The 27,481-nt window shown below is 47.0% G+C and overlaps 1 protein-coding gene across 3 annotated transcripts in view; it reads left to right on the forward strand.

The window, feature by feature from the left end:
- Positions 1-1,359: 1,359 nt before the first annotated feature.
- The window catches only part of MED27 (mediator complex subunit 27), a 209,670-nt gene continuing 183,548 nt past the window's right edge, over positions 1,360-27,481 (forward strand). For all 3 annotated transcript variants that reach the window (XM_082468228.1, XM_082468229.1, XM_082468230.1), the window contains exons 1-2: positions 1,360-1,605; positions 3,648-3,792. In XM_082468228.1, the coding sequence (XP_082324354.1) occupies positions 1,403-1,605; positions 3,648-3,792 (348 nt within the window). In that variant the 5' untranslated portion in view covers positions 1,360-1,402. The remainder of the gene's footprint in view (positions 1,606-3,647; positions 3,793-27,481) is intronic.

Genomic DNA, 27,481 nt, shown 5'->3' on the forward strand with positions numbered 1-27,481 from the left:
TCCTGTAAGGGTAGTGTCAGCCAGGTTTCTCCACTATGAAGTCACTATTACCTATTACCTTTACATTACTGAATTAAATTCTTTCATGGTAAAATATACATAACATAAAATTACCATTTTAACCATTTTAAGTGTTCAGTTCTGTAGCATTAAGTGCATTCACACTGCTCTGCTACCGTCACCACCATCCATGGAACTTTTTCATCCTCCCCAATTGAAACTCTGTTCCCTTTAAACACTGATTCCCCATCCCCACTCCCATAGCGCCTGGCACCCACCATTCTACTCTCTGTTTCTATGAATTTGACTCTTCTAGGTACCTCATATAAGTGAAATCATACAGTATTTATCCTTTTGTGTCTGACTTATTTCACTTAGTATAATGTCTTTAAGGTTCACACACGTTGTAGCATGTGTCAGAATTTCCTTCCTTGTTTTTTAAAAATATTTATTTATTTGGCTGTGCTGGATCTTCGTTGCAGCATGTGGAATCTTTAGTTGTGGCATGCGGGATCTAGTTCCCTGACCAGGGATCAAACCCTGGCGCCCGGCATTGGGAGTGCCGACGGAGTCAACTGCTGGACCACCAGGGAAGTCCCAGAATTTCCTTCCTTTTTAAGGGTGAATAAATATTCCTTTGTATATATATGTTGCATGTTGTTTATGAATTCATCCCATGATGGACATTTGGGTTGCTTCCACATTGTGGCTCTTGTAGATAATGCTGCTATGAACGTGGGTGTACAAATATCTGTTCCAGACCCTGCTTTTCCTTCTTCTAAGTATGTAACCGGAACTGGAATTGCTGGATCATTATTTTTCCCTTCTTAATTAGCAAGTTTCTTGTGGAATGATACTTTGAGACTATGTAACTATGCTATTACTCCTCACACTTTAACCCACTAGCATCCTTCAATTCCTATCTGAATCAGTTATTAATCTAACGGTTGCCAAATGGTAATTTTCTTTCCATCGTTCCTTCTACATTTATTAGTTGGCATTCTACTGTAGGGAAGAAATTTCCCTTCTCCCCTATTGATTTACGAATTTGGAAGCATTTTATTCAACCCTTTACACCACGGACACCTTAACGCTCTGAGCAATTCTTTCCCATGGGACTCCCAAGAGTGCAAGTTTGGGGAAGTGAGGGAACTTTCTGTATTTCCTTGTCACCATTAGGAAAGCCGAGCGTGCAGCCCAACTTCCCCAGATCCAGGGGAGCACTTTCCTGCCCACGCATGTTTAAAGTGGAAACCCTCTCTGGGACAGGGCTCTGAGGAACCGCCTGGGCCGCCCCCCCCCGCGAGAACTACATTTCCCAGAGTCCTCCGAGGGCTTGCGTCATCAGCGAGCGCGGCTTTTTGCTCGCTGGTTTTGGAGGGCCCCCTGTGGCGGCGGCAACATGGCGGATGTGTTAAGTGTCGGCGTGAACCTGGAAGCCTTTGCCCAGGCCATCAGTGCCATCCAGGCGCTGCGCTCCAGCGTGAGCAGGGTGTTCGACTGCCTGAAGGATGGCATGCGGAACAAGGAGACGCTGGAGGGCCGGGAGAAGGCCTTCATTGCGCACTTCCAGGACAACTTGCATTCGGTCAACCGGGACCTCAAGTAGGTACCGGCTTAAGGGGCCGGGGACCTCCCACCCTGTCCCGACCCCGCGCGAGTCTCCTTAGTCAGGGACTGCTGTCCATTTTCTTTGCTCTCTTGCTCCCCCTCCCTCCTCTCCAAGCCTCTACCTGCCCCTCGGGGCCACCTCATTCTCCACCCCCGCTTTCTCGTCTCCCTTCTCTTGGCCTCCAGGTCCTGGCTGTCTCCCGCCGCCCTGGACCTCCCAGTGGTGCTTCCATTTCTCAATGGGGGACGTGCTCTTCCCAGGAACTTCCACTCCTCATCTCAGCTCGGCAGTCTCACCTGTGGGCCCTCTGGGCCCCACCATGTCTGATAAGATAGTACCAAACAGGACCTGCTCAGCGCTGCCCCAAAGCCAAGTGCACTCTATCTGATTGGCCCCAGGTTTTCGTCCCTGAACCTGGAATTCATCAGTTCCACTCTAACCCACCACCAAACACGACAAAATAGGCTTTGATCTTTCTTCCCCTACCCCTTCCGAAACCACCTGATAGCACTTTCACTCCCACTCTCACTGGTCCTGTTAAGTTTCTGCCTGTAGAGAGACCTAATCTCGTCCTTAACCAGCTTAATCACTTCTGTTTACACCTCCTCCCGCCCCCCAACAAATATTAATTTGTAGTCTTTTAGGGTTAAGGATTGTATATTTCTTTCTTACAAGTCACCTCCTTCTACTTTGTAAGTGAAGTGAGAGGATGTTTGTAAAATGCCTGGCACATAGTAGGCACTTTTTAATTGGTTAGGTCCTGGACTTGCCTTCCCCTGCTTATGAGAGTCAGTCCTTTCCAGGAGGGTTAGAATTGCAGGGTTTTTTGCCTTTTACCTCTCAGAACTGACCTTAGCAGGGGAAGGCATTGGGTGAGCTAGTCATCCTATAATTTCTGGAGTGGCTGGGTTTTTTTTTTTTTTTTCCTTCTCAACTTGGTCTCCTTAGTAACCAGATGGAAGGAGGAGGTAGGATGGAAGAGGAGGTGGTGACCAAATAATGGGAGCCTCTTTTTATTTATTTATTTATTTTCCTCTAAGTAGTTGTCATTCTTGTTTTGGGGGAAAGCCAGGAAATCACACACCCCTCCTCAACTCCCACACCCACTTGCTGTTCTCTGGCGTAGTGCCAGTTAATACTTTCCCTGCTTGAGGGGATGCGCTGCTGGTTCTCTCCTCTCTTCCGTCTCCTCTTTGATTGGCTTCCCTTGGTAATATACAGGATGTTGTAACCCTTCACCACTGTAGAAAGTTTAAGAATGTTGACATCACTCCTTTGCCTTCTTAAATCTTTGGACAGCAGTACCAAGAAGAAGGTGGCTGAAGATTCCAGAATGAACGTGGCATGAGAAGCTGTTCCTACAAAGCCTTTGTTGACACTTTGAGACTGGCCCCTCAGACTGGTGTGCTTCTGGAATGTGCTTTTGCTGTTGGCTCCCTTTCCCAAGCTGCTCTAGAGGTTTTTTTTTTGCTAGACTGAAGCGTATTTCTTTGACACAGCCCCTCGGTGGTGTCTTCCCATTCCGTTTATTTTATCTCTTCTTTGTTTTGTTAAGTTTTACCATCTGTGAAGCACCACGTACGAATCTATCTCTGTGTGAATGGTAAATAATCATCATTTATTCAGGTACTTGCTGTTCTGCCAAAGGTACTGATCTGTACGTGGGTCTGAAAACTCTTAGTGAGAAGCAGTGTTATGTTGCATTTCAAAATTCCAGAAAGTCTCCTCTCTCACCACACCCCCTCAGAGAATGATTCGAGTTGTTCGAAGCTGATTTTAGGAAGCTTATTGATTTCATCGCTCATAACTCTTGTTCTCCTTTAGCACGCGCCAGAGAGCTCAGTTGCAGAACAAGATCAGCCCCCAGTTAGGGGTTGTCTCAAGTGGCCCTAGTCTTCTTAACCTTTCAGAAAGTATTTCTTCTTAAGGGACTTTTGATGGGCAGTTTGAAGAACAACGGTTGACCAGTGTGGTTGGCTTAGCCCTGGAGTTTCAGTGGACTCGGGTTTATTTGCTGTATCTGTTTACTTTTCAGTGAGCTGGAACGTCTGAGCAACTTGGTCGGCAAGCCTTCTGAGAACCATCCTCTCCATAACAGCGGGCTGTTGAGTCTGGATCCCGTGCAGGACAAAACCCCTCTCTACAGTCAGCTCCTTCAGGCATATAAATGGTCAAACAAGGTAAGGGGGACGTGGCAGACATGGAGCTAATACAGGAAAAAACAAGTTTTCTTACATTTCATAAAGGCAGAAAGTGAGGGTTTTTCTCTCCTTGTTTGTTCTTGATTCAGCATCGGGTTACAGAGTTGGAAGTTTCAGACTTTCCCTATGAGAGATTATGTAGTCCTTTGAAGTCTTTGAGGATTGTTCAGAGTCAGGTGCGTTTAACCTGGCTGCTGGGTGTAGGGAGCAGCTTTTCTGAACCCCATGAAATCACATGCAGAATGTTGTGGGTGTGTGTGTGTGTTTTTCTGGGGGGGACTGCCTAGCTTTCATCAGATTCTCAGAGGGGTCCCTGACCCCCAGAAGGTGAAGGGCTGCTGGTCTAAGTGTGCAGCCACTCACGTGGTTCGTGTTGCTTGGCCTGTCCTCCCCATTGTTGATGGAAGAACGTCACTAGAGTACTGTTTGGTAGATGACTGGCTCTCTCTCCCCGCCCCCCGCACCGTGCCGCGTGGCCTGCGAGATCTTAGTTCCCCAACTAGGGGTCGAACCCAAGCGCGGAGTCTTAACCACTGGACCGCCAGAGAAGTCCCCATCTCTCTTTATTTTTTCTTCATCTTTTTTTTTTAAATTGAAGTATAGTTGATTTACAGTATCGTGTTCGTTTCAGGTGTACAGCACAGCGATTCAGTGATATGTATATGTGTGTGTGTGTGTGTGTGTGTTTGTATTCTTCTTCAGATTCTCTCCCTTATATGTTATTACAAACTATTGAGTATAGTTCCCTGTGCTATAAAATAGATAAACAGCAGTCGGTCCTTGCTGGTTATTTATTTTATACATAGTAGTGTGTATACTAATGTATAAAATAAATAACCTCCTAATACTCTCTTTTCTCTAATTATTCTACACCCGTCTGAGGGAGATTGTTCTAAACTCTCTCCCTAGAATTTGCTATTCATGGTTTCCTGCAGTAGGCAGGCCCGTGGCGTAGACCTTAGGACAGCTGTAGAAGGAAAACTAAGCTGTAGTGTAAAAATAGCAGGAACAATTAGGCTCATAAGCCTGGAAACAGTTAGTTTGTTTACTAACAAGTTCCTCTTGTTTGGGTGCTGTGGGTTATTGTGTTTTGTTTTTTTGCTGCTGAGAGAAAGCTAGAATATATGTTGGGAACATTTGGGGAAGCTTTTCTCATTAGACTGCTACCTCCCTGGAGATAGTTGTTCTTACAGTTACAGATTGTGAACTGCTCTGCCCCCTCCAGTTGTCCGTCATCCTTTTCCCCTTTCCTGTGGTTCTTTTCCCTCTCAGGTCTTAAGTGACAGGTGAGCCTTGACAGTGTTTCCAGTGTGTAGAATTTTTCCTTTGAATTTGTCTGTAGGAGTATTTAACATTCTTTGGTTTGCAGTGGAACCCTGGGGGCTGAATCTGAGACTCAGGGAGAAACGATTTATTGTGCGGCACTTAAAGAAGGAGCTTGAACCTGGGATGCGTGCATTTAACCTATAAGGCTTGTCCTCCAAGCTCTGGGCTGCTGTTGACAGAGACCCACTTCAGTCTTGAGGATCAGGGTGCCCAGGTGGTATGGGGATCTGTCACTCTCCTGCCCTATCTACGCCTGCTTCCCAGTATTGGCCCGATATCTCCCAGTGGTGGAAAAGACACACTGGCAGCTGTAGGTTTGCATGGTCCTTCTACCAGGTGATCTCCAGGTGTCCACACCAGACCCTAAAAACGGATTCTGACCCTGTTTGGTAGGTGGTCCCTACCTACCCAGACAGCTCATTGAGTTCAGGGGGTGGGATTCTCTGACTGCCCCGTGCAGATCAGCTGAAGCACAGGAATTGGGGCTGCTTGGAATCAGATAGAGGCAGGAGAGGACACAGGGCAGACAAGAAATTAGAGATGTCTGTTGCAGTTGCCAGGGCCAGCCATGAGACTGTTCTGGCCCTACGCAGATAGCCCTGCCCTCTCAGGCTGTTCTGTTTGAGCTTCCTTATTTCCCCAGAGGCACGCTTGGACATCTTAATGTGAGTTTCCCTGGTGATTGGGTGGGATCTGATCTGTAGGTGACTTATTTCTGGTTGGACTCCTGGTGGAAAGTCTTGCTTTTTGCTGTCTGGACCTGGAAGCTGTGTTCATGTATCATGTGGGTAATGTTCTTGGAATAGGCTTGAGGGATGGAGACTTTTCAATGGTGGGAAGATTTAGGCTGATCTCGAAACCATGAGTGCGTGGGACTCCAGGGGAAGCGACTGGCTTTAACTTGAAGTGATGACTCTTAACTTTTGAATGAAGGTAGTTTTAATTGTTTGCTGAATTTATTAGAGTATTAAAATAGAAGACCCTGTCCCTGCCCCCCACCCTTGCCCTCAGGTGGAAAAGAGGCTGTGTTAAGGAAAAGAAATATCATGTATGTGGAAATTCTTGTCCTGGAGCTGCTCCAGGTTAAAACTAGATGTAGAAATGTATCACAGATTTTAAGTCCCATGTGAGCAGTGTGAGTGGTGTAGGGGTTTCAGTCACGTCCTGGCGTGGTGCATGCCTCTAAAGTGACTGCCCTTTCACCAGCTTCCGAGTGCCCCAGCAGAGAGGGGATTTCGGAGTCTTATACCATTAATTGGCAAAATAAAGAGAATGATTAAGAGAAGTTTAGCTTATCCCCTTATTTTATAGCCAAGCAGACCAAGGCCAAGTGAACCAACCTGCTCATGGCTTCATAGCTAGACTAGAATTTGCCTTTCCTGACGTAGGTCAGTGTTCTTTCCTCTAAAACTTGATGCTGTAATCAGGTTTGGCTTAAGGTTTTGACTATAGCAAACATTTTTCCCCCTTTAACCTTCATCGCAGGAGCAATTCATATGTTATATTTTATTCATGAACCGGTATCACATTTTACTCATTCTTAGTGGTTTACTGAAGGATGGAGATGGCAAATACATGGGACGCGGCCCTCAAACTGTCACTCTTGTCCAGGGCAGACGTCACTAACCACCCTCTGTATTCTTTCCTGCTAAGGCCACCTCTGGGCTCACAACTCTGTTCTGGGGCTAGGCAGCCCCTGCCAATTATTCGAAGGTGGGCTACGGGGGAAACATGTTTTTTATTTCTGTTATGGTAGATAATGTCCTATTTGACTATTGCTTATTTATACCTTCCCTTACTCTAGAAGGGATTTAAGATCTATTATACAAATACTGTACTTCAAACCTTGAAAGAAAAGAGGAAAACAAGGGTAAGGATGCCTTATGTACATTTCTTTAATAAACTCAAGAAGTAGCCCCAAGAAATAAGCCAGTATTCTAATTTCCAGCTGGGGATATGGAAGCAGCAATGATATGTGTTTATCATGCCTCTCTTACAAATGAAAAGAGCTTTTTAATTGCAAAAGCTTTCATCATTCTTCATTTTACCCTCGAAGAGTTTAAACCGGAAAGTGCATTAATATGTTAGGTGAAGTTTAGGGTAACTTGCCAATGTCAGCTTTCTGCACTGTTGGCTAAGAATTGAAGGAAGTGTGGGAAAGGCTTTGATACCACCCATTATGTGATGAACTTTCTATTTAATGTGCCATTGGCCATAGAGAAGTCTCATTCACGCTTACTGACTAATTATTTTCTTTAGGGGATTTTGTAATTTTTGTAAAGTCAGTCAGAATATTAATTACATGGTAGTTGGCATAATTGTTAGGATAACACATTTAAAAATTAACCTAAAAAAATAAAAATTAATCTAATCTAATGAAATGATGTCAAATTGCTGGGAGCAGCACTTTTCCCATGCTGAATTGGGGAAAGAATTAGCTTTCAACTCTTGTGCACCTATAGATTATTGTTCTGTAGAGAGATCACAAGTTCTTGATGATGGCAAAAAATAATTGGCGTCAACGCGGTTCTTGCTGTAAGATAGTGAATGCGAACATAATGAGGAAAGAAAATCACTTAAATGCCCCCCAAAACCTTAATATCATGACTTGGGATCAGGCACTGTTCTGGATTGTTCTTATTATTATCGCTTATTATGTTCAGATATGCTGAGAGTTAGGCTGAACTATTCTGAAGGCCCCTTTCCGAAGGTTTCCAGTGTCCTGTCTCCAGGCTTTGATTTCCGGCTTTGACTTTCTTCATTTGTTTGTGGCAGGAGGCTGCTTGTGTATTTGCCTGAAAAGGGGGCGAAGACTTCAGCCTTTTCCTGGTGATGTCTCAAGCAGCAAAGGCCCCAGAAGTGTCACTTTCTCCCGGGGTTGGGAAATGGGCCCTGAGGAAGGGGCTGGCGCTGCCTTTTCTTTGTTTTTGCATGCTTAATTTTTCACTTTTATTAGAGAAAGAGCAAATTTCAATTCCAAGGGTATTCAGTTGGAAAGTCTGAAGACATTTCCTCCACTCTACCCTCCCGAGCTGTTCTTATCAGAACCTAGTTACTCAGTGGCTTTAAGTTGCTATAACATTCATGTCCCTCACATCCAGCCTTGAAGGTGCTCTTGACGTTTTGGCATCATGGAGCTAACGGGTAGGATTGGTTAAAACTGCAACACAGAGCCTTTTCCCTTAGGGGCCCCGTCCTCTTTTAGGTCCCTGAGGAGAGAGACTGTGTCCCTCTCGTTCCCAGGGGGGAGTCCCCAGCGCCTAGCAGGGCTCCTGGTACTCAGTGCACATTCAATTAAAATTCACTGAATGAATGAAAGAATAAGTAAAAAGGGTTTTCTGTTGAATTTTTAATTTACAACCCCTTTTGTGGTTTGCTTGCTTGTATTTTTGATGAAGTGCCATCAGGACATTTCCATTTTGGGCCATTACTGAGAAATCTAGTTGTGCTACTTGTAGATGAGAGAAAATTCTGAGGTCCTGTGATGGAGGCCAGGGCCAGATTCCAGAAGGGTAATTTGGAAGGAAAGGTGAGGTCAGTTGGTGAACTGATGATAAGCTCTTTGAGGGCTGAGGTTGGAAGTTTCATCTGTGTTGCCTGTCATCTGGTGTTCCCTTCCTGAGAGAGCCGGGTTGACAGCCAGTGCTCAGGAGGGGATGGGACTTGGTAGAAGTCGTCCGGAGTTGACTGAGTCAGGCTAATTTGAGTGAGAGCACCTGATGTCAGGTGTTCTGCGGCAGCTGTTGTTTTGGCAGAAATGCGAAAACTGGGAAGAGGCGAGTCAACTCCATCAGCCTCTTAGGGATTATCCCACTTGGTGTGTTACCAATAACTAATTTCTGTTCCTAGTGTTTTCCTTATCACCAGACCCGCCCCCGACTCACTCAGGGAATACGGATTCATTCAGAACATAATGAGGAAAGAAAATCACTTAAATGCCCCCCAAAACCTTAATCATCATGACTTTGGATCAGGCACTGTTCTGGATTGTTCTTATTAGCAGAGGTGCCAGGTACCATTCTTAGAGGTGTTCTTACACCTAAATCTAACCTTCCTGGCTCCCTGCACTCAGCATGAACTTACCAGCAGAGTGAGTTTGACTGCAGTAGTGACTGCCCTGGTTGGCCTTGAACCCTGCACCCTTCTCCTCCCTCCCCACCCAAAGCCCTGATACTGTGTGAGCCATTATGAAAAGAACAAAGAGTAACACAACCAAACAGGAAAAAGAACCAAACAAAACCAATCTCCGGGGTTTCTAGATACTGTTGGATTCAGAAGTAAAGGAAGGTACAGTCAGAAATGTCAAGGCTTAACTGTAAGTTCTGGAGTTAGGCTGCCTGAGATATGATCCAGCTCTGCACTTAACGCTGTGCCTTGAACACGTGAAAAACTTGTTTAAAGCATTCGTTTCCTCGTCTGTAAAATGGGGGTAATACAAGTATTTGTATCATAGTGTTATAGGGACTATTAAATGAAATAATGCGTATGAAGTGCCTTAGGACAACTCACATGTCATAAGTGTGTATAAATGGTAGTTATAATTCCCGGCACACTAAGCATATGTGTGTGTTTGTTTACGGAGTGGCAGTGTTGTTCAGTGGTTAAGAGCATGGGCTTCAGAGCTAGACCACTTTGGTTCACATCCCAGCTCTGCTACCTGACAACGATGAAGCTTCCCTCTCTGTGCCTCAGTTTTCTATTCTTTAAAATGCGAACGATAGTTGTACCCACCACAGAAAAATACGTTGAGACTAAATGAGGTAATATAAGTACAGCACTTACCTGGCACAGAGCAAATACTCTCTAGGGGCTGGTATTATTATCTTAACAAAGTGGCGAGGACAGACTCCCAGGCAGTGCGGGCCTGTCTTCCAGTGACTTCCGCTGTATCACACAGCCTCCCAAGCTTGACTTTAGTATATTCTTCTGAAATTCTACAGATTAGACTCTTTTAGGTAATCAGCACGTTTTCCCCCTGAGGAAGCCTGGGCATAGATATCAACAATTCACACATTAGTATGAATTAGTGGGAGGGGGCTCTTTCCTCATAAAACCTGGAGGTTTGGGAGTTTGGTGAGGAAGATAGCTAGCCTTTTGGTAACCTTTTGATATGGAGCCAGGGGTTTGGATGGGATGTGGGACTTGAGGGATGGTGAAGACAGGGTGAGGGGCCTGGGAAGAAATGACGAATGAGGGGATGGCAGAGAAGTTGGTGAGAAGGGCTATGTCTTGCCCAGAGCAGAACATCTGTGCAAACTGAGGAGGAATCCTCTCACTTTGGCACTTGATAAGGCCTTGTCCCCAGAGCTCAGAGTTTCCATTGGTCTGTAGTCCTCTTACCTGGTGGGGAAAACATCATAGGCTAGTCTGGGATTTCTAGCGTTGTTTCTTTAGGAAAATGTTTGCACACACGGGCCCGTGTAAAAATAAACACTTGGATCATATCCATTTTGTAAATTGGGTGTTCATTACAGGCAGGGCTCTGGAGTCGGACTCTGTTGGGTTTGACTCCCCGGCTTTGTGAGTTGGGGTGAGTTCCATACCTTCCCTCTTTCTCAGCCTCCTCATCAGTCAAAAGTAGATAATAACACTTCTGCCTTCTAGGGCTGTTGTGAGGACTGATGAGTGTAATACACCTGAGGTACCCAGAGCAGTGCCCAGTGTGTAGTGAGCGTGCAGTGGTGTTAGTGTTTCTTCTTACTCCTTTTAATACTATTGGTCAAGCTTTATCGAGGCAGCGGTAGTCATGAGAACACTGGACAGAGGTCTCGAGAGGCTGGGATTTGGTTTTGGCTGTCTGCTATCCAGCTGTGTGCCCTTGTGCCCGTGGCTTTGCTCCTCTGGGTTCTAGCTTCCTTGTTGGTAGAATGAAGAGCTGGACTGAAGATCTCTCGAGTCCCTTTTGGCTGTCACTTGGGAAGGAGTAGTGGAATCATTTATGCATTTCCGTGGTTTTGGAAATGAAAGTGTAACCCAGGGAATAGAGGAGAGGAATTCTTGTCCAGTAACGTTTCTTAAGCACAACTGTTGTGTACGCTACAGAACGTCTCAGAACAGACCAGGACAGAGCAGCAGCCCTAGAGGCCCTTAGGGGAAGATTACCTTTCAGAGGTTCTCTAGACAGCAGTAGCCTCCTGTAACACACCGAGTGTAAGCCGTCATGAAAATCACCTGATGCCCCCATAGTTCTAAGTGGGTTCCACCCCAAGGCTTTGGCCTAATTCCATATCTTTATGTTCTACTTGTTAGTTGTGGTTTCTGAAAATTGTCACTTTGTTGTGGCCTGGAGTCAGATGTGTGATTCCCTCCTTCTTTTTCTGTAAAGGAGCAGGAGCTCTGTTGAGAAGCTGCCCTGGGCAGGCTGCAGAGGCTGCTGGCTGTGTGTCCCACGTGCCCTGCAGGAGTCACTCTGTCTAGGGCTGGGGGTGAGGGTTACTCAGCCTGAGTCCCTCTTTGGCTGTCTTATCGTAGCCTTTTCTGGGCTGATTGGGCTTGTGTGGTTTGCCCAAAGCTTTGTGTAGATTGTAACCAGAGCCTGAAAAGGGCACTTTCTCTTCTCTTCCAGGAGTGTTTAGTAGACGGGAAATTGTCCCATATCATTTTTGTTCCTGGTAAGTTGCACATTGACGGCGGGGAAGGAAGTGTATCATTACAAGTGCAGAAAGAATCTGATGTTACGCCTCCCCTTTTGCTTGTCTTCTTTTCTTCATGGCGGGTGTGAGCTGGGAAAGAGCTGAGAGATAACTAGTGCTTCTCTCCTGTGGTCTGCGCCTGCTCTGGGCCAGCCCGTCTGTTTTGCCGCTTCACTTGCCAGCCGTACACGGATGACACCGCACTGCAGCCAGCCTAAAAGCTCGCCTGAGATCCTGACCCCTGTGTCAGAGTGCCCGCTGGACATCTGCACTGGGGACTCACAGGCTTCTCGGGCAGAAGGAGCCCAGAACTGAAACCCTGCCCCCGCCCCCAGACCTGCTCCTCGTGGTGGGGCGCCCGGACCCTCACACCTGCTGGCCAAGATCTACTGATGCCGCCTCTCCAAAACCTCTTAGTCTTTCCTCTCCACCTTGACTGCCGCTGTCTGAGCCCAGGCCCCCCTTATTGCTTGGGGCAGTGCTACTGCCTCCCCTCTGGCTTCCTGCCCCTTCCCACCCACTGCAGCCATCTTCCGCTCGGCAGTTCCCAGGGACCTGGACAAAGAAGACACCTGATTGGTTGCTCCTCAGTGGTTGCCTCCATCTCCCTTAGGCTTAATTCCAGCTCCCGGCTGGCATTGGGAGGCATTTTAGTTATCGCACCCAGGGGCCTGAGTCCGGAAGCAGACAGACCTTTGGCCAGACTTCTTAGCCTCAGTTTCCTCATCTGCAAAATGGCATGAACAGTTCTGCATCTTAGGGTGGCTGTGAGGATTACGTGAATACTCCCTTGAGTATGCAGCGCAGAGCCTGGCAGATGACCTGTTTACCATTAGCAGTCCGGGTGCAGGGCCTCACGGTCTGGCACCAGCTCCCTTCTCTAGCCCCCACCCTTCCTTCCTTCCTTCCTTCCTTTCTGGGGGAAAAAATCCCTAAATTTTTTATTGTGGAAAGTTTCAAATTACACAAAAGTAAGAGAATTATCTAATGAGCCATTGTCTACTCAGAATATTTTGCCACTCTTAAGTCATTGATTTCCACATCCCCCTACTCTCTTTCTTGGGGGTCAGGGGTGAGGGCTGGAGTATTTGAAAGCAGGTCCCGACGTCATGTCATTTCATCGAGAATCCTTCAGCGTTCAGCTTCCTTTCTTCCCGCTTTCCCTGCTCTTATTTTTGCCAGTTCTCGTCTGCAAAATGCATTGCGGTTCCGCAGGATCTTCGGATCTCAGGGTCTTTGCACACGCTCTTCTTCCTTCTCCCTCCTTTCTTTGGAAAAGTCTTAGTCATTTAGGTCTTAGCCTTCCTCTGGGAAGTCTTCTGAGATGTACCCAGATTAGGTGCCCCTGCGTTTACATCTGTGACAGCTTTTATCCTCCTCTGCCTGTTTGTTATCCCCACAAGGGTAAGCCTTGTCCTGTGTTAGGACTTAGACTTTGGGTGTTATCTAACACCTTTGAGCCTCAGCCTGCTGGACTAGAAAATGGGCATAATACCAATCTCATCGGATTGGTCTGAATGTCTAATTAGAAACTGTATATAAAGTTTCGGGTTCAGGGTAGGATGTATAGTGGCCTTTAGTAAATAGTTGTTATTGCTAGTAGCTATTTCTAAGTACATTGAAGCCTCTAACTCTCTTCCTCTTTCCTTTTTAGATGATCAGTTTGAGTTTTTTCCCTTCTGAGTCTGCTGCTATTTACTTGCCCTTGACTTTTTGCAGCTTTGTGTTTTTGTTGGTTGTGGGGGAACTGAAAGGGAGGAGGTGTGGAAGGGAGCGTGGAGAGGCTTTATCCCTTCTCTGGCGGCCATGCCCTAATCTTAAGGACCTCTGGGCTGGGCTCAGGAGTTCGGCCCGTCGGTCCTGTGCCGTCAGCATTCCCCTTCTTTTGCAGCAGTCACGTGTTTGTTCGGGAGGCTCCAGCAGCCAGCAGCCTCTCAGGAGCTGGTTGCGGCGCTCCCTGGGCCGGGGCCCTGCTCGGCCTGCTGCTTTTCCTCGCTGACTTGACCAAGTGACCGAAACTCCCAAGACCCTCACTCCCCCCGGGGACAGTATACTCATCTAGTAGGTTCTGGCAGGTCAGTAGCTTGTTGCACCGTCAAACTTGCTTCAACCCTGTGGATTGGAGGCTCTTTCTGAAATCTCTAGCTTCGTTTGTGGCTGCTCCGCTAGACGCAGCCCGGTTCCTCTGGGAGGAGCCCAGAGATTAAGGCGCTGCTGCAGAGAAGCCTCCAGAATGACCAGGCGGAGCTGGTCTGGTCTGTGTTTCCCCACAGGCTTTCAGCAGCTACACTGATGGCGCTGCCGCAGCTGCTCGCCCTCCGGGTCCATCCCCTGTCCTCGAGGGTTGGGGCTCTGGTGTCACTTTGAAGCCCTCCCGTCGGGGACACAGTAGACACTCGTAATTGAGCCCCCCCAACCCCTCCCCATATTTCCAAACAGACTCCAGGCGCCGTGCCTCCTCTGGCTAAGTGTTAGATCTCAAGGGGACCTCCACGATCAGGTGGGGCAGCGCCCCTCATTTTATAGAGAGAGTGATTTGTCCAAGGGCCACACCGCCAGCCCTCTAACTGGGACCCGCAGTGTTCGGTAGCCTGAAAAGGGAGTGTCATCCGGATGTCCAGGCAAGCAGAGAGGTTTCTCTCGCTGTTGAAGCCCATTAAAATATCACCATTTACCTGTGGTTTTGTGTCTGCTGATGCCCCTGTCAGTGAAGCAGCAGCAGTGGTCAGTCCACATGCCGTATCAGAGGGAACCATGGGGGTGGGTGTGACCCATTGACAGCTGCAGTCTGTGCACAGACCAACACTGCGCGGGGCCCAGCCCAGGCATGGATGTGGCTCAGGGCAATTGCCTTGACCTCCGTGAGCAGAGCAGCCCCAGGCCCCGCAGATTCAGAGAGGCAGGTACCCTCATCTGCTTTAAGCTCCAATGTGATAAGTATGGTATGAGAAGTTGGGATCTTAGCAACTAACTGGCATATTTGCTGGGCATGTCATGAAAAGAAAGGTACTGCCTTGGAGCCTCTTATCCCCTTCCTGGCGTGGGTGGGGCCTCCAGGGATGACTGTGTAAAGATAAGCCCCCTGCCCACTTTTCCCCTTTGTAACAGGAATTGTACTTAGTCCTCCAGTGGGTTCATGGGATGCCAGTTGCTCTTATTTTTTCCCCGTTTGGATGTTTCTGTGTGTTGTAGGGTTAGAGGGTTACATCGTACCATCATGATTTTCAGTCAGTAGGCTTCTCGAATTATCGATCACTCATTAGTAGTTGCTGCCACTGAGCATTTGGGCTCGGCGCTCTTCTGATGACCATACACAGTAGATTTGGAAGCGAGAGAGTCTGCAGGTTTTGAGTGTGTGCATGCATTCATATGAGGGAAAGTGGTTGCACTTGGTATAAAATGCTCAATCATATTAATTTCCAAACTGCTTTTGAGTAGTGTGCTGTTTGCTAGGAAATATCTAATCCATCTCTTGAACACGTGTTTATTGGGCATCTACTATGTTGCAGGCACTGTTCTAGACACAGTGAATGAAACTGATCAGTTCCCATCTTCCTGGAACTTAGCATATATCCAGTTCGCTAACTTGATCAACATGCCCAAAGCACATGATTTTAATAATAATTCTTGACTCCACTATTGGTCTTTTTTCCCCCTTAATCAGTGGCCTTTCTATGCCTCAGTTTACCTGTCTTTACTGTCAGAAAGGAACATAACTGTTAGGGCGCTGGGTGACTTAATTGACACCTGCAACTTATCTAGAACAGGGCCTGAACATAAAGGAAATTTTGTCTTGCACTCCTGAGATCTTAAGTATCATCCTGTTTTTATAGCTTGGTGCATTTTAATTCTGTCTTGTGCTTAACGCAAATGCAAATTTATTGCTGTAATATACACTTTTCTGGTTTGTTTGCCCTTGGCATGTCACCAGTTTGCCCATATTCTGCTGTAGCCTAAAGTTGTGCTTGTTTTTTCTTTTCTTTTCTTTTTTAATAAATTTATTTATTTTTATTTTTTATTTATTTTTGGCTGCGTTGGGTCTTCGTTGCTGCGCACAGGCTTTCTCTAGTTGTGGCGAGCGGGGGCTACTCTTTGTTGCGGTGCATGGGCTTCTCATTGCGGTGGCCTCTCTTGTTGCGGAGCACGGGCTCTAGGCGCATGGGCTTCAGTAGTTGCAGCACACGGGCTCAGTAGTTGTGGCTCGTGGGCTCTAGAGCGCAGGCTCAGTAGCTGTGGCGCACGGGCTTAGTTGCTCTGTGGCATGTAGGATCTTCCCAGACCGGGGCTCAAACCCGTGTCCCCTGCATTGGCAGGCGGATTCTTAACCACTGCATCACCAGGAAAGTCCCAGGTTGTGCTTGTTTTAAGGGGTTTTCATTGATTTTAAGAGGACACTAAATATATATCTTATATTTGTGTCCAAAGGCAAAAAAAACAGAGTACTGACTTTGTTGCCACCGTTGACATGAGACCTGACCTGTTTCTGTCCTAAAAGGACTCTCCATGTGTTTTTTTTGATATGGATTAGTGACTACAAAGGGTGCTACACATTTATTATTCTCTCTTATTTGTCAACGGATCTGTTTATTTTCATTTTTATTTTTTTTGGCCTCACCATGGTGCTTGCTTGATTTTAATTCCCCGACCAGGGTTTGAACCCGGGCCCTGGCGGTGAAAGTGCCGAGTCCTAACCACTGGACCGCCAGGGAATTCCCAGCGAAGGGGTCTGTTTAAATTTCATTTAAATACCTGGAGCCCTGAAGGCTGATTTTGCCTGTGGGTGAGATTGGCCCTGTGCACTGACTTCAGTGTCTTACCAGGGGCGAGCTGGGGCCTGCTGCCTGTACTGTGTCCTCTCCTGTTGCCTGGCCACTAGCTCGCTATTTAAAATCACACTTGATAATTCAATATGTTTCCCAGAGAATGAGTTGATTCAAAATCCTACATCATCCATGGTGTTTGTGATGAGAATTTGAACCACCCGGGTTTTAAGATAAAATGAATTCTCGACCTCTGTTTCTTAGTGAGCAGAAAATAATGAGGCAGCCGTTGAAGAGTTTTGTTTAGTGATCAGGTGGAATTGTATTTTCTTTCCTGTGAAAATCACTGCGATGGTTTCCGTATGTTATATAGTTCCTCTCCAAATTTCGTCCTCATCACCTGAAAAATGCGTGTGAAGACACTTATTTTTCTGGGCAGGTAATGCTCTTAGCGCGGGGCCAGCACAGAGGAAGCCCTTGGTGGGTACACGTTTCCTTTCAGCGCTGCAAGTTCCCGTCCGCCATGCCCTCTCCCCCATAACACTTAATTTGAGCCAGTGGAGACGTTGCTGGTTAACTAGACTACCGTCAGCTTGGTTTGGGTAGCAGAGGTGCTATCTAAATGCCTTTAAAATGTTCCGCGAAACCTCAGAGGATTAGAGGCCAACGCTCTCCTATCCTTGTTTTTCCCAGTCTAAAACAGAGCAGTCCGTGTTCATTTTAATTGCTTGGATGAGCTCAAACATTGAGATTTTAATGCATTTTCACAGTAGCTCAGAGAGCGTCACCACATTATCCTGCTGGCAGTGCGTTGGAATCCTCGGACAAAATGCCGTGCTTGGGGACCTCAGCTTATAGAACCGGAGTGTGCTAATTTCCTAGTAAGATGTCTTGTGGGGAGCGTTGCCTTTCCTGTTGAGATGTCCTCCGAATTGTGAAGTGTTGTCCTTCTCAGTCACAAAGTGATGGGCACGTATGGCTTTTGAGGAAGGTTTTCAGAGCTTTTGGTTCGCAGAGGGTGGAGTTGCTTTATTCTGATGAGTCACAAGATGGGAAAGGGCTCTCGTAAGCCTCCAGTTTGTTGTTGATCCTAAAGGCACATTGACAATATCTGCACCCCGGTGGGGTCTGGAGGGGCAGTTCCCAACGACTGTACCTCCACCTTCTACTCCCACTCGTCAGATAAGGCCAGCCTCGTAGGGAGTTGGGGACTTGGGAGCGGATGGCCAGGGGAGTGCTGGAAACACCGGCTCTGGGGTGGGTTAAGGACAACCAGCAAAATCAATCAGGCAGCACCCCTGCCTCCTGGATTTCACTCCCTCTGCACATCAGCTGCACTGGACCCGTACACCTCCAGCACTGGGGTCGAACCATGGCTTCTAGTGCTTGGCGTGCGCTTAGTAAGTGTTTGTTGCTAAATGGATGAGCGAATACTCCCACCCTCCTTCAGGGCGTCTTCTCTCATAGCCAGGACATTTGCAGAAGCCTCCTAACTGGCCTCCCTGTCTCACCACCTCCTGTCTCTCCCCACATAGCATCAGTGATCTTTAAATGTGCAAGTTTGATCTCACAAGTCTCCTGCTTAAAATATGGTGATGATTTCTTCTTGTGCTCAGGATGAAGACAGACTCTGTAATGTAGCTGGTAACGGTCTGGCTCACATGGTACCCCAGCTCCGTACTCAACCTGCATGCCCTCCTGCCCTCCTGCTGTTGAAGTGGCCTATTTGAACAGGCCCCACCCCTCTTTTTGTTTGGCTAATATTCTCTCACTTTATTTTTCCATATTGGTTTATGGTCACATACTCGGGAGAGTCTTTTCCAACTCCCCCAGTCAGGGTGAGGTAACCCCCCTGTACTCCCGCAGCCCCCCTTGCCCACATCGTGGCGTGAGTCGCGATGGGCTGTAAGTACCGGTAGCTGGGGCAGGGTACAGGGGACAGGGGCGCTGCCTGCCTGTTCACCAGGCTGTTTCCAGTGTCTAGCGAGGCCCAACAGAAGAAGACAAGCCAACAAAACACTTTCAGTTAACCAAGTAGCTTCCTTGTCTTTGAAGTCAATATTAAAATTCCAGTGACGTGTTTTTGAGGGGGAAGGTGGGCTTGTAGGGTTCCAGGTCCCACTTTTCTTGATGTTCGGGTAGGAGGTGACTCTTAGCCGCTCTATTTGCTCGGTGCACAGCTGCTGAGATGTCTTTATTTGGTTTGTGCATTCCGCTCACGGCCTGACTTACTGAAGGATAATGCATATTAAGTTTGTTTTGTTTTTTTTTTTAACTAGTTTGGGGATACAAACAGAAGGCAGATTATCTTATTTTGAGGCAGATATGAAAAGGGCAAAGAAAGGAGACAGTGAACGTTACAGAAGTGTCTTATACTGTATTTCAGTACTTCATTTTTTTATTTTTTGGTTGTGCTGCGCGGCTTGCAGGATCCTAGTTCTCCAACTAGGGATCGAACCCAGGCCCTCGGCAGGGGAAGTGTGGAGTCCTAACCACTGGGCCACCGGGGAAGTCCCTGTTTCAGCACTTGACAGTTTCTAAAGTGTGGAAGCGTTCATCACCTCATCCAGCCGGAGAGGCTGTGTAGCGTGGCGTTAAAAGCAGGAGCTCTGGGACCAGATTGCCTGCCTGGGCTCAAGTCCTGCTTCTTCTCTTTACTACTTGTGACCTTGGGCAACTTACTCCTGTTCCCTGGTCTGTAAAATGAGGTTGATGACAGTATCTCCCTCAGGGCTGTTGTGAAGATCAAAAGCTTAGTATATGCTCAGGGGCTCCGAAGAGGGCTGGTATGTGTTAGTTACCATCGTTATTGTCACTGTCACCATCGTCATCATCATAATAACTCTGCCTCTTAGCCTTATTTTACTGAAGAGGGAGCTCAGATTCCTAAAAGTTAAGAGACCTGCCCCAGGCCAGCGGGTTGTAAACGGCCGGGAAGAGGCACAGATCATCTGACTTCAGATCCTTTTATTCTCCAGTGCGCCTTTGCTGTCTCAGTGGCACAGATGCAGGGCAACTGCTTTCTGTTTGGAGAACATGGTGGTGTCTTTATAACGAGGCCGTTGTTAGAAAATGGCTCTTCTTTTAGGTAAAATCTTTGGATAGAAACTTCCAAAAGTTTACTAACTGTCTATGAGATCTGTGACCCCGAGCATTTTTATAAGTCACAAAGGTCATTGTCTGTAATCTCATTTTAAATATATATGTGGGCTGGCAAAGGAGAATTTCTTATGTGAATTGTGATTCCCTAATTTAACTATATTATGTCATATTTTCAGGGTTTTGTTGTTGTTGTTGTCATCTTTAAATTTGAGTTGCTAAAACATAACTTAGCTCCCCAAAGCTTCAGGACCGTAGAAATGATCTCTGATCTTGGTCATCACAACAGTACTCATGCATTCCTACGGCTTCTGCTGGCATGTGGCCGAGATGTCATAGAAATAATTTAAGCGTTTGATTGGAGGGGGCATTGAATTATATTATATATATTCTGTGCCTGTCGGTTGTCCACTCCCTCCCACCCTGACTGCTGCTTGCCTGTTTTTGTTTGATAAAATATATGTCATCAAAAAGTAGCTCACAAAAGGTAAGAGTCCTTAATTTGGGGTCTGCGGTCAGACTTCTGTTGGGTCATGAATGTATGTAGGTCCATTTTTCAGGAGAATAATCCTCAGCTTTCATCAAGATCCTTTCAGGGGCCTGTGGCCCCCACAAGCTCAAGAACCACTGCCACAGAGAAAGAAGTATTGGTTTTTTCTTTTTCTTTTTAATTTGCATACAAAGCATTTTATTAATAAACTATTTACACCCTTCTTATAATACAACAAATTTTGTAGTGATTTAGCATGTTATACTTTATAAAAGCTTATTATAGAATATTCAGGGACTTTTCTGGTGGCTGATTGGTTAAGAATCTGCCTGCCAATGCAGGGGACACGGGTTCAATCCCAGGTCCGGGAAGATCCCACATGCCGCGGAGCAGCTAAGCCCGTGCGCCACAACTACTGAGCCTGTGCTCTGGAGTGGCGAGCCACAACTTCTGAGCCCGCATGCCACAACTACTGAAGCCCACGTGCCACAACTACTGAAGCCTGTGCACCTAGAGCCCGTGCTCCGCAGCAAGAGAAGCCACCGCAGTGAGAAGCCTGCGCACCACAACGAAGAGTAGCTCCCACTCGCTGCAACTAGAGAAAGCCCACGTGCAGCAACGAAGACCGAATGCAGCCAAAAATAAATAAATAAATAAATTTATAAAAAAACAAAAAAAGTATAGAATATTCAAGCTAAAACAATATAGTTTAAAAGTCTGCCACATCAAACTTCATTTGCAACCTACTACCAGCATAAGTATAAAAAGCACAGTCTTGTAACAAACATCAAGAGGTCTAGGAGCATTGTTTTTTTGTTGTTTTTTTTTTAAATTAGTTAATTAATTTATTTTGGGGTGTGTTGGGTCTTCGTTTCTGTGCAAGGGCTTTCTCTAGTTGCGGCAAGTGGGGGCCACTCTTCATCGCGGTGCGCGGGCCTCTCACTGTCGCGGCCTCTCTTGTTGTGGAGCACAGGCTCCAGACGCGCAGGCTCAGTAGTTGTGGCTCATGGGCCTAGTTGCTCCGCGGCATGTGGGATCTTCCCAGACCAGGACTCGAACCCGTGTCTCCTGCATTGGCAGGCAGATTCTCAACCACTGCGCCACCAGGGAAGCCCGTTTTTTTAAAATTTTTTTTAAAAAAATTTATTTATTTAGGCTGCGCCAGGTCTTAGTTGTGGCACGAGGGATCTTCGTTGCGGCATGTGGACTCTTAGTTGCAGCATGCATGCAGGATCTAGTTTCCCGACCAGAGGTCGAACCCAGTCCCCGTTCGTTGGGAGTGCAGAGTCTTACTCACTGGACCACCAGGGAAGTCCCCAGGAGTATGGTTATTTTTATGTGTACAACCTCACCTCCAGCTCTAACTGCGGTGGGCTGGACAGAGCCTCCCGAAGCCACGCCCTAGAACCCTGGGGGCAGGGCTGCAGGAGTGCGCTGTGACCCAGGCGCCTTCAGTCTTCTTAGGTTTGGCTCACTTTGTGGTTTGAGGACTACTTCCCAGAGTCCAGGTTCAGCCTCCATCCCTCACGGCTTTACCCATTCCTTGTCCCTCCTTCCCGTGGTCCCTCTCCTCCTGCCTGTGCTTTCTTTCCTAAAGTATCTTTCAGTGTTGCAGAAAGAGTCTTGTATCAGTCCTTTGTAGAGGAGGGGTGACTGTATTATCTGGAGCTACTTGTGGGGTGACAGGACACAAAGGCAAAACTCTTGCATGCCTTCTTCTGAAAGAAAATAGGAGGTGTTTGAGACAGTTTGTTTGAAAGTTGAATTTGGAAGCTGAGTAATGGAGTGTGATGGGTGGAGAGTGTAAAGGGTTTCCTGCAGAGAAGCTCAGAAAGGGTGACACTCTGATGCAGGTTCCAGAGAGACGTGACCATTGAATGGGACTGTGCAGGGGTCCCAGTCGGAGGGCAGCAACAGATGCTGTCCCTGTGTCCTTGTTCTCCCACCAACTGCAAAGAAAGATGTTTATCAGTTGGCTTGATGGGTATAGATGGAGCTGACAGCCGAAAAGATCAAGGTGGTGTTTTACCACTTTTCTGTCAACTCTTCTCCCTTGTTCCTTTGACCCAGCTTCTTTGGGCTGTGTCTATCTGCCGGTGGCCATGGGTTTGTGTTTCTGCCAGATTGTGTGTTGCTGCTACTTCACCTCATAGCAGGGACCCGCTTACTAATTCTACCATGAATCTCTACACATGGGATCATGTTCATGCAAATCAATTATTCTTTTACAAAGAAATGGAAACAGTTTTCGTTCCTTTGTTAATATTTTTTCTACCTTGAACGTCCTCTCCTCCCCTGACAGTGCAGCTATGTATCTAGATTGATCCCAGGCTCTGTGGTTTGTTCACTGGGTGACCTTGGGCAGGTCCCTGGGTCCTTGAGTCTCAGTTTCCACATCTTTTAAATGGGAATCATAATAGTTCTTACCTCCTTGGATTACCAGCATTAAGTAAAGATCTTCGCCCAGGGCTCAATAAATGTTAGTTCTTAGGAGTATGCTAATGAAGTAGATTAGCATTGATCCTAATATATTGATAATAACCTGACTTCCAAGTGAGGGGGTCGGGTGAGAGAAAGAGAGCGTTCCGGTCACACCTCTTGGCAGACAAGAGATCTGGCTTGAGCTGGGCTTCAGGCAAGGCGTATTAGTGGCTGCTTCCCCTTGATCTTTGCTTTCCCCAGGATTTATTTCCAACCGTGGTGTGTAAATGGCTGTGGGTGTTCAGGCTGTAATGGATCTTGTGTTTAAGGCTTCCACTGTTACAGCTGAGCGGAGCCCTCCCTCCGCCCGCCCCTCTGATTGCCACCTTGGCTCCCCTGCTTGGGAGTGTGACTGGCTCTCTTCTGCCCCCGTCACCTGCCAGCTCCGATTTGGGGGCTGTGAAACGCAGCCCTGGTGCTGCTGGCAGGTTGGCCTTAGGAGAAGCCAGACGCTGGAGCTTGCCAGCACAATTTGTACTTTGATTAATTTATTTAATCTAACTATCTTGTATCAACCTGTGAGGATAATTATGCACAAATTACTGTTTAAACTTGAAGCTTGTCTCCCTTGAACCGAGCCCCATGCTGGTCTGTAAGCTCTTCACTGAAGTCACTCTGAGGGTGATTCTTTCCCCTCCTACCCTCCCTGAGATACAAGCCTCTCTCCAAAGTGAACACTCTAGTTAGGAGCTTTTAAGAAAAGAAAAACACTTGTTTGGCTTCTGATCCCGGAGGTCCTGTTTGACTTGTGGAGAACTGTTCTCTCTGATCCTTGCATGGGAGTTACGTTTCATTTCTCTCTGATGTAGTGAGGACATCTAGCCACTGCTGTTGCTTCATCCTTTCAGATAAAGCGGGATTTCCAGAATGCGGCTAGAGTTTGTGGGTTTGTTAGGGCTTTTCAGGGTTGGGAAGGTGGTGTGAATTGTGAGGGGTGGCGCCTTCACCAAATAGCTTCTGTTTTATTGACTGTGAGATGCCGTTGATTGTAAGACGCATCATTACGTTATGTACCACCGAGAAAGAGCGCTGCCAAAGAGAATTTTCAGATGCATCTTGATGTCAGAAGGTTTTAGAATAAGTGAAATATGGTATATTGATAATGGAGCTGGTTACAAAATCCTTAGCTTTTGATGCATTTTCACTGAAGTTGTAGAGATGTGGATTTGGAGGGCCCAGACATTTTTGTCAGTGTCCTTTACATGACCTTCCAGTTGCTTAAAAAAAAAAGTAATGCACTTTGCCTCTCTGTGCAGTAGGAGGAGGGGGCCGGAATCCTTATTATGCATATTGTATCATGCTTTTTATGTATGACTTCCGAGTGATCTCATATCATCAACATATTTCATTCAGCCTGATATTAAGATTTTACTTTTAAGCTGGTGGCTAAGTCTCATAAAATTCTTAATGTTAAAAAAATAGGATTGTCACTTTTCATATTTTTTCCCTTGAGCACAGAATATTCCATTGTATTTGTTGCCTCACTGGAAGCCATAGTGGTGACAACTTCATCCTTGTTGTCAAGGAGGGGCTGAGAAAGTGGAGGGGGACATCGATTATTCAGCATCTTGAAGAAAGATAAACTTGGTTTTCTGCCTTCAAGGGGCTTATGAGTCCTAATAAACTCAGGGAGTCTTTTCACTTTGATGAGTAATGTTTAGGACCACCTGCTAGAAAATCCCAGATATATGCAGAATTTTCTAGTCACTGGCTAATTTAATATCTGAGAAATTGAAATTTTGGCTTCCCATTGGCTTTACCACGTGCTTATATTTATCCTAGAGAAAATGAAGTCTACTGAGATCCCACCTAAGTTATTCCTGATTATTTCAGGCAGAAGGAAACTGGCTAAAACGCAGGAGAATATTTAAGTGCCCAGCTCTGTGTTCCCTCTTTAAGGCACACCTAGCACTCCTGGAGAAATTGCTCACAGCAGAGCACAGCCCAGAGTCCCACCTGTGATCGCATTTGGACCTCCCAGAGACTTGCAGAACAGGCTAGTTGAACATGGTGGTCCCTGCTTGCTTGCTGGTGCAAAGGCAGGTGCCTTGCTTGAAACCTGAGATGGCCGAGCCCGGGGCTCTTTCCATGATCCCACCCCCTTTCTCTCCCCTTAGAGGTGGATGAGACCCAAACAAGCCCCAGCACTTTAAATAATCCTGCTTAATGGGGTTGGCTGAGGATTACCTCACGTGACGCAGGCTAATGTTTACTTTTACCTTTTCTAGGCTTATCTGGTTTCAAGGAAAATAAGCAAAAGGGGGGCATTTATTGGGTGTTTTATGGGACCAGCAGGCAGGAAATGGAGCCGGGGCTTCCAGGGGGATGGCACTGAGAACCGGAAAGATGTCAGGAACCAGAGCAGTGCCTCTGCCTGTCTCGGCACCCTAGGCCTCACGGTCCCTTGTCCCTGGCTCATTGTGCGTCTCCATCAGGCTTTTCCGTCTGCAGGTGGGTGCACTCGGTCGAGCAAGACAGCTTCGTGGCCTTGGCGTTTACATCACCTCAGTTGATGTGAGCAGTAGGGGCTGGACGAAGAAAGAACCTTGCAGTTCCACTTGCCACGAGGGAATCTGGAGTCAGCTGTCTGTTCTGGTCCAGTGAACGTGCCCATGGAGTTGGGGCGGGCAGTTCTTAGCGGAAGGCGTCATGCTGAGCCAGTCGGAAGCTTCCTCTGCACGTCATGAGTCCTCGGGGACCATGGCTGTACCTTCCTCTCTTACTCTGAAAGTCAGAAAGTTGCTTTTCTGAAACGGCTCAAGCCTGCTTGGAAGTTGGTGATGTTTTCACCCAGCAGTTCTCATGTAATCGCTGGGATGGGGGATGGGTCGCCGTCTGATTATTGACCAGGGCGTCCACTGATGCGGCTGAGATCTGCCCCTCCTTTTCCCTGTCATGACGGCCCCAACCAGGAGTCCGTTCAGGTGTAGCAAGAGTAATCTTTATTTCTCACGGGAGCAGTGTGTGTTGTAGGACTAATGATGAGCTGTAAAAACTGCCATTATTTGTCCTACTTAATGAAGTTACTTAATGAAGGCATAAAATAGACAATATGCCATAATTACCGTGGTGGAAATGGGAGCGAATGTTATGTCAGTTATGTTTGTGGGTAAAACTGCAAAGCAAGGTGCACAGAATATGACACGATGATTGAGCACTTGGGCTCTGTCTGATGCCAGCTTCAAGCTCTGCCCCTCTGCCAAGTCCTTCCTGGGTGTCCTGGGGGTGAGCGACGAGCCCCTCCACGCTTCCTCATCTGCGAAGGGGGCCTAACCGTGACAGCTTCCCCACTGGGGTGTGTGCGGCTTCTGTGAATTCATATGCCTACAGCACTTACAGTGGTGCCTGGCATACAGTAAGGACTCAATAAATAGCTCCTTTTCTCAGCAGGACTACTCGTTACAATTGCGTCGTGATGGAGGCTTGACTGAAAGGAGACTTTTGCGCTCCCTGTGGATTTAGTGGTCCTGGCTGCCCCATTGACCCAGTGAACGGGTGGATGGTGAGGAGTCCTCCCTCCACTGGTGTCATATTCGTCCCCGTGCCTTCCCCTTCCTAGCGTTCTGTCTTGGAGGCAGCTTAGCGGTGCTGTGAGTGGGCGGAAGGCATCTTAGCAGCAGGTTTCGTTGGTGGTTTGGAGTCCGAGTTGACCCACATCTAAATCCTTGTTGGTTTAATCGTCTTTGCTGTCCTGTTTGGTCTTGTAAATATTAATTTTGTCTGGTTGTACGTGTGGTTTTCAGTGGTCCCAAGGTTAACTACTGCATTTTGTTTATAAAGTTCTCGTAGAAGGTGAGGCACATTGTGGAGGACTTACAAAAAGCTCAGTCCTGGTTTAGGCCTGCAGACTTGCAATCAAACTTGATGAGCATTAGTGAAAAAATAATCTCTAGTTCTTTATAGATTTGGCTCACGACCTTTCTGCCGGAGTCTTCTGTTTCAGGAAGTATTTGGAACATAGCTCTTTTGCGCCTTTTCTTCTTTGTTGACGGAAGTGAGGAGTACCTGATCTTGTCTCTTGAGAATGCTCGGGACAGCCCCAGCACGATCCTTTAGGACATGTTTCTGGAGGGCCTTGTGTGCTGGACCCTGCGGGGCCCTGGAGAAGACCAGGTCCCGCCTTCGCAAGGCTTCCGGTGCAGCGAGAGGTGAGCAGGACACATCCGCGGGCTACAGAGCAGAGGGCCGTGACCACACCGGGAAGGCTCAGAGGGCCTCTGAGGGTCTTTTGGAGGAGACGACCCTGGTCAGTACACCCTGAAGAAGACTGGGAGCGGGGGGGTGGCGGGCGGTGTTGACCTGCCCCTGAAAGATGTCTGTGCTTTTGACAGGCAGACCTGGAGGGTGGGGGAGAAAATGGGAAGAACAGTCCAGGTGGAAAGGGCAGTGTGAGCAAATGTTAAAAAAAAAAAAAACAAAAAATTAAGGTGCTAAAAAACTAGGTTTCTGAACTTGCCAATCTGAAAAAATGAGATTCCCATACCACCTTCTTCTTCCCATATCATTTTTACTTTTGATTACTTGATACCTTTTAAATAGATTAACTTTTTTCCTTAATATATTTTCTTCGAAAAGGAAACTTTCTGACTTCTTTAATGATTAATTATGTACGGGTTTTCTAATAGACATTGTAATGCAGAGCTACTAATGTGAAAAACAGTGTTCACCCGGGGACAGCCCAGGGCTCAGCTGGTAGACACCATCTTACCCACTTTGGTGAACTCTGTATTCTGCTAATGAGACTCGACTGGTTCGCCTGGAACGTAACGCGCACGAGAACAGTAGGAGAAGCAGAGCAGTGACATCGGGATTGTGGCACCAGAGTTTCAAACTTGCGTTCTAGAACCTGGCTTTCTGGGTTCATAGCCTGCTTCTGCCAT

Source organism: Balaenoptera physalus, assembly GCF_965194825.1.
Source record: "Balaenoptera physalus genome assembly, chromosome: 7".
NCBI lineage: Eukaryota > Metazoa > Chordata > Mammalia > Artiodactyla > Balaenopteridae > Balaenoptera > Balaenoptera physalus.